Source organism: Chaetura pelagica, unplaced genomic scaffold, assembly GCF_000747805.2.
Source record: "Chaetura pelagica isolate M959 unplaced genomic scaffold, ChaPel_1.0 scaffold302, whole genome shotgun sequence".
NCBI classification, from domain to species: domain Eukaryota; kingdom Metazoa; phylum Chordata; class Aves; order Apodiformes; family Apodidae; genus Chaetura; species Chaetura pelagica.
In genome coordinates this window covers 1,717,033-1,723,676 of record NW_009952561.1, presented here as the reverse complement: position 1 = coordinate 1,723,676, position 6,644 = coordinate 1,717,033, and the positions used below count along the sequence as shown (strand labels likewise).

The window sequence follows — 6,644 nt, the reverse complement described above, 5'->3', positions numbered from 1 at the left end:
TGCTTGCCAGTAACGACTGTGTGTCCCCCCTGTGACAACGAGATGAAGTCGGAGGCCATCGTGGAGCACCTGTGTGCCAGCGAGTTCGGTAAGGGGGAGCGCGGGGGCACGGGAGGGGGTGCAGGGGGTGCAGGGCAGTGCAGCTCCTGCGTGAGCTGGCTCTGGGGCCGCTGCATGCCCGGCCACCCTGCCAGCCCTGCGGCCAGCACGGGCAGGGTGGCCACATGGCCTGCAGGCAGCCGTGTCCCCTCCCCGAGGCCATTCCCGAGGCCATCCTGCCTCTAGGTGTCAGTGTCGGTGCACAGAGGCGATGGCACTGGACAGGACGGGGTGTGTTTGGAACGTGTCCTGCTCAGGGCAGCTGGGTCCTGACAGCCGTTCCCCAGCTCCAGCATTGCCCGGGCTGGAGGACTGAGTGTCCCCGAAACGCCGCGTGGGATTACTGCCCTTGGCCTCGCTGTGAGCCAGGAACCAGATGGTGCTTGTCTGGAGCCTGGGGACAGCACAGAGGTGGCAGTGCCTGGTCTTTGCTAAACTCAGGGTTTGTAACTTAATCCTGGTGTTCCTGTCCTCTTTTGTGCTTGCAGAAATGATGCACAGGGTGGACCCTTACTCTGCCTGCAGTCAAGAAGCAGCAAGCTAGCTTTCTCCGTCCCTCAGATTGCTTGTACCACTAGGTTTCTTTTTAACAAAGTTTATGCAGCTCTTGTCAAGTCTAGGTGTAAAAAACCAAAGCCAGTCCTTGTCTAGCTAGGGCCAAGCAGTGAGCTTAAAACATGCAGAGCTACTTGAAAGCTGTTTCCTAAATATGTTACGACTGAGTAAGTGAGTCAGACAATCGTAGCTAAACAGAACTTCACTTAAAAAAAATGTCATTGGGGAAAATACTTGCTTTCTCAGATCAAACCCAGAATTAACTGGTTCTGACATCCTTGTGGGTGTATGTAACTTTCCCAAAAGGTTATTAAAGGCACATTGAACAAGGTGTGCATTCCTCGAGGATTAGCACTTGAATGTGCCCTGTGCCAGAGCACACTGCAAACCCAAACCTGCGCTGTGTGTTGGTGTGCTACCCTTTCTACTGGAAATGAATTTTCAACTCTCCTGCAGATTTGGAATGCCAAAAGCGCTAAGTTCAGGGCAGACTTTTTCTAAAAGGGAAAAGCATCAACAGGAAAACCCATGTTACAGTTTCCTAGGAATGTGCTTCCCTCGAGCTGGGTCAGGGCGACAGAGGCATGAAACGCATGGCAGCCTGGCTGGGAGTGGGATGTGGTCTAATGAGATGACTGGAAGCTGCCCCACTGCATCCATGGGGAGAGACTGGAGAGAGCTTCCCAGCTGATGCAGAGGGATCGAGCAGCCTCTGTGACCAGCACACCTGGTTTGGGCAGGGGCTGTGTGCCTGCATTGTGGTGACACTGAGATGACACCCTGCTCCAGGGGCTCTGGGCTTGAGACCTCCACCCCGGAGAAGGAGTGAGAGGTGCTGCCTGGGCAGCCACGGAGCTCCCTTGTCAGTGAGTCACTGTGATACCTGTCACCTCCCCAGAGCTGTGCCAGGAGCAAGGGAGATGGTGTCCTGCTGGTGGGCAAGTGCAGGGAAGGGAAATAGACAAGCTTAACCGTGCTTGTCATCAGCCTCTGCCACTGAATGCTGTCCCGTGCTCTGGGACAGTTACACAACAGGGAGCAGAGGCCAAACCAGAAGTATTCACAGCCTCAGTGGAACAGCTTGAGACAGTGACTTGCCCACAGAGTAAGTTGGTTATTGGGAAATTTTGTGGTGACAGCTTCCAGAGGATGGAAATACTTCTTGGCAGGCGGCTCTCAGGGTCATTCTGCAGTGAGTGGCCAGATAGAGGGTCCCTGTGCTCTGCCAGCAGCAGAGGGTTTTCAGTAGTGTAGGTTTTGTGCAGCTACATTTGGTGTTTTCTTCCTTCTATCACTGTTTTCCCTCCCCATCCAGGAGGGTCCTGGGTGCACATAGTGCTTCCTCCAGATGTGCCCAGTCTGTACAGCTGGGAGCTGGAGCAAGGGAAGAGATGTGATATGGGTTTTTCCTGTGCCCTGCAAGGAAGGGCAGGACAAGGGTACTCCTGGGAATACCCCAGCTGGGGAGAGGAGCCCGCAGAGGAGGCATGGACTTCAGGTAGTTCCTCTAAACACTGTGCCTGGCTCTTGGATCATTGTTTAGTCTGGGGGGGGTTACTGTCATGGGACGATTTCTCAAGGAGAGCTGTTTATCTGGCACTAAAATAAACTCCCAACCATTCAGACTGATATTTCTCATGCAGATCCACCAAGGTAAACACTGGCAGCTGATACGTTACAGATCCTCATCAAAGCCAGACACATACAATAAATGTTTAAATTAACATGTGCTGCACGGGGCAGCTGCTGGTGGGTCCTGCACCAGTTCCTGCAGTAACATGACTGTGGGTTTCACTTACACCCTGGGGGCTCATTACAGACCAGGCACAAGGAACGCTTGGCCCAGGGCTGATATGCAGCCGTGTTAGGGCGGGAGGTGGCTGTGTAACAGCCCTGGGGGTGATGTCAGTCTTGAGGACAGCAAAGGGAAGAGCTGCATCCAGCTTTGACCACAGGAAGACTGGAAAGAAAAGAGACCTTTCTTCTCTGGGCCAGGAGAGGGCCTTGGACAAGGTGCTGGGCCTCAGAGGGGTGCCAGGAGACCACCAGCCTCGTGGGCCAGCAGGACTCTGAGTTTGCGTTTGTTTGAGCAGTGATGACTGTGGGCTCCTGGATGCTGGTCTGAGCCAGCTTGGCAGCTCCTCCAGGAGCCAGATGGCTGTAGGGCAGCAGCACATCTAGCTGTCCTCAAGGCTTTGGCTGGGGCTTGCCATGTGTGGTGGGAGTGATGTGCCTGCACCCTTAGCCCTGGCAAAGCGTTTGGCACTGCTGCTGTGGCCAAGCTGCCTGCATGTGGAGGGCACCTGGGCCCTTGGGGATTAGCTTCTTCTGTCTCTGTTTCAGAGCATGTGGGAGCTGCCTCCTCTTCTCCACCTTAGCCCTCTCCTTGGGAGCACTAGCCGAGTGTCTTGCGGAAAGGGAGAATGTTTTTCACCCAGCACCTCAGCACTGCTCCTGGTTTCCTGCTCACCTGTTGGCTGTAGCTGTGGTCCCCTGTCCCTGTGGCATGTGGCAAGGTCCTGTTGTGGCTCTGGCTCCATGTGCTGCTTCCCACCAACCTGCCTGGGTGCTGGGGCTGGTAGCAGGGCTGCAGCAGCACAGAGGGTGTTGGTAGGTGTGCAGGGACCCTTCCCTGGGGCACAGACTGGCTACGGGGCTGGGTCAGGTACGTGTGGGCCAGCTGCAGTTCAAGTGTTGGTGCAGGGCTGGCGTGCTGGGGCCATTGATGGTGCTCAGTGGAGTGTGGGATCTCTGCTATGCCCCCGCAGCTTCCCCCAGCCTCCCTGGGCTGCAGCCAGGGTTTGTTTCTTTCTCCTCAGGCAGGCTGGGCTGGCCCTGGAGTTCATTCCTCTCTGTTTCTCTTAGTGATTTTATTTATTGTTTCTGCCCTTTCTCTGGGGGCTGAGGGGATCCTGCTAAACGGGCTCTCACTGCACTGGAGACTGCAGTGCAATCAATACATGCTGTTTATTTTTTCCCGTGACTGACAGCTCCTTGCCTGCAGCCTTCTCCTGTTACAGCCCTAATGTGTCTTCTGGCAGGTTTCCTCCTTCTGAGTGATTTCTAAAGGAAGGAGCAATGAGGCTGAAGGAACAGCAGAGCCTTCCCATCTCTCACGTTCCCTTCCCTGCCCCTGAGGTGCTGGAGTGGGGGCCCTGCCTCTGCAGGCAGGAGAACAGCTGTGACAGTGTCCTGGTCCCAGGCCCCTGTGTACTGGAGAGGTGGGGCTGAAGGTGCCTGTGGGGTGCATGGTGAGCGGGGTGCCTGCACAGCCCAGTCCTCGGGGACATGGGTGAGTGCCTGGAGCCCTGGGGCTGCTGTTGGGAAGGAGGGTACTTTGCTCTTGGGAGGCACTAACATTGTGCTCCCAGTTTGTCTGTAAGGCTGGGTTTCCTCTTTCCTTGCACTGGGCATGGGACTGGAAAGCTGGAGCTGTAGGGACATCGATAAGAATTGTTTCAAGTGATGAAATACGAATTGTGCTTTGTCAGGCTGGACCCCAACCAGGTCTGTGGGGCCTTTGCTGCTCTCGGAGCTGCTGTTGCCAAGAGTAATTTTACTGCAAGTGAACAAACTCTTTCATATACCCTGTTTTGTATTAGTAGAAATAAAACAAGACATTTTTATATCTCCAGCACTCCCCACTTTCTTTGTGTTACAGAGTGTGGAACTGAGCTACCATCCAATACGAGCCATTTATAGTTGAGGCCAAATTGCTGACTTGGTTTGACAGGGGTTCTGGGAGCTGTGGCTGGTGATGGGGCTGCTGTGCATCCAGAGCTGCTACTGATCCCTCATATGTCCTCCCTGGCCTTCCGGAGCTGGAGCAATCTGGTGGGAAGTGCCCAGCAGCTTGGGGCTGTAGGAGAGGAGGACCATGGAGGGGACAAGGCTGCCTGTGTTGGCCAGCTCTTCCTGACTTGACCATTGCTGATGACCTGCTCCTGCTGGATGATGCTGCACTGTTGTGTTGGGAGCAAGGGGTAAGCTGGGGAAACCTGGAGAAACTGGGGAAACCTGGGAAAATGGGAAAAAGCTGTCCATAGCTGTAGGCGGGGGCACACAGGCTCTCTGCAGGAGTATGTGCTGTTTGAGGATGCTGTGGCTTAGTCTGATCCTCATGCTGGCAGCTCCCTGTGCCAGTGGGTACAGTCTGGTGAGAGGGTCAGTGCCTGTGTTGGACCCTTGGCACCGGCTCTCCCAGCTGCAGCAAAGTGCTGGTGAGCGGCTTGCGCCTGGGCCGGCGTCAGCTTCTGGATGCTGGGGCTGAGCAAGGGCAGGCGTGGGTTTAGCACCCTGGGAGGCTTTCTGCTGTTGTAAACACAACATGGCTGAGAGCTGTTGACTCCCAAATTAAATCCTGAAATCTCCTTTCTTGTGTTTTGCTTTCACCCTCCCAGCCTGACTAATGCTTTCACTTCTGTGTTTTCTGGGAAGAGCCTTTGAAGCGGGCGGCTGGACGTTGGCTCCTGCCACAACTCGCCTGTGAGCAGCTGTACCAGCAGTGCTCACAAGGAGCTTTGGGGTTACACATGTCACAAGATTAAACCCTCTTCCTGTGCCGTACATGTTTCCCCTCTGCCCTGAGCACCACGGCCCTGGGGAGCAGAGAGGAGAGAGAGCCTCCCTCTTGGCCAGTCCAACAGATGGGGAGGGTCATCCCTGTCTGCATCTCTGGAGGCACGGATGCTCCAGAGGGGTGTGCAGCATTCCTGGGGATCCTTCATGCCCCAGCACCCAGAGGCCACAGTCCGGGCACCATGCTGTGCCGGATCCGGCACAGCGTCTCGGCATGTTGCATGCAGAGCTGAGACAATGCCTGGCTGGAAAGGGCTTTCCTGGTTTTATGTGTGGTCCTGGCTGCAGCCAGCCACCAGCGCTGCCAAGATGGCAGAGAATGGGGCTCCTCTGCTGTCAGCTCTCCCATGGTATGGCTGGGAGTCGGCTTCTGGTCCTGTCAGTGCTCCTGTTCTCAGAAATTCGTGGTCTGCCTGGCTGCAGGTGCTTGCAGCACAGGGAGCAAGGGTGTCCCACAGCAGCCAGCATCTTTAGGAACATGGTGCACACTTCGATTAGCAGGAGCTTGGGTGAAAAAGGAAGGTGTTGAGTGTGTTAGATAAGGAGATGTGATTGCAGTTTAGTGAGGGTGCATGGGTGGGTGCTGCAGCCGATGCTGGGCCGTCCCGCAGGCTGCAGGGCTGGGAAGGCTGCCCAGGCTCGTGTGCTATGGATAACCCTCTGGGTCTCTTCCTGGGGTCAGCTCCCTCCTGGCAGTGATTTAGTCTGTGCAAGCAAGCGCATCCTGGATTCTGGGAGGTAATTTTGGCTCTTTTCCCACTCGGCACTGAGATGGATTTGGTGTGGCGCAGGGGGAGCAGAAAAGCCAGGGCTCCCAGAGGGGAAGCTGTTTGCTTTGGCAGCTCAGTTGGATCCTGGAGCCAAGACTCAATCTGTCCCGCTCAAGCCTGTCCCTGCTGCCGGGCGAGGTGTTCCCGAGGCCAGGGGGATGCCAGGCGAGTTGCACGATGATCCCTACTGCCAAATCCTTGATGTTCCTGGGAAGGCACAAGCTGAGGGGCTGCCTCCCATGGCGAGGTGCTGTGCTCCAGTGCTGGGTGTGCAGTTGGGAACAGACGTGTCCTCGGGTGCTGCTTTTCTATGTGTGTGGAAAAGGCCAGAGCTGTGTGTCCAGCCCCATTGCAAGGCAGGGACACTCGGCAGTCCTTGGACCAGGCTGCACTTTCCCTGGGCAGCACTTCAGACTCCGTCTGCTGATGGCAAGGGCGTCGTTGCTGGGAAGAGCAGAGTCCTATACGAGCCATTTTCACCCATGTTCGGCCCCCTGTTGGTCCTCTTTGGTGTTGCCTGACCTTGGCTCTCTGCTGCTTTGCACGAGTGAGATTTGTATGAATTCTTAGTTTGTGTCTGGATTTATGGTTCACCTGGGCAGTTTCTACATGCCCTGAACCTGCTGGTTGATAATTCCTGCT

General features: G+C 55.6%; 1 protein-coding gene across 1 annotated transcript in view; it reads left to right on the top strand.

Moving 5' to 3' along the window:
* The window catches only part of SFRP1 (secreted frizzled-related protein 1), a 19,158-nt gene that overhangs the window by 10,307 nt on the left and 2,207 nt on the right, over positions 1 to 6,644 (top strand). Inside the window, exon 3 of the mRNA XM_009993268.1 lies at positions 11 to 88. Coding sequence (XP_009991570.1) covers positions 11 to 88 — 78 coding nt within the window. The remainder of the gene's footprint in view (positions 1 to 10; positions 89 to 6,644) is intronic.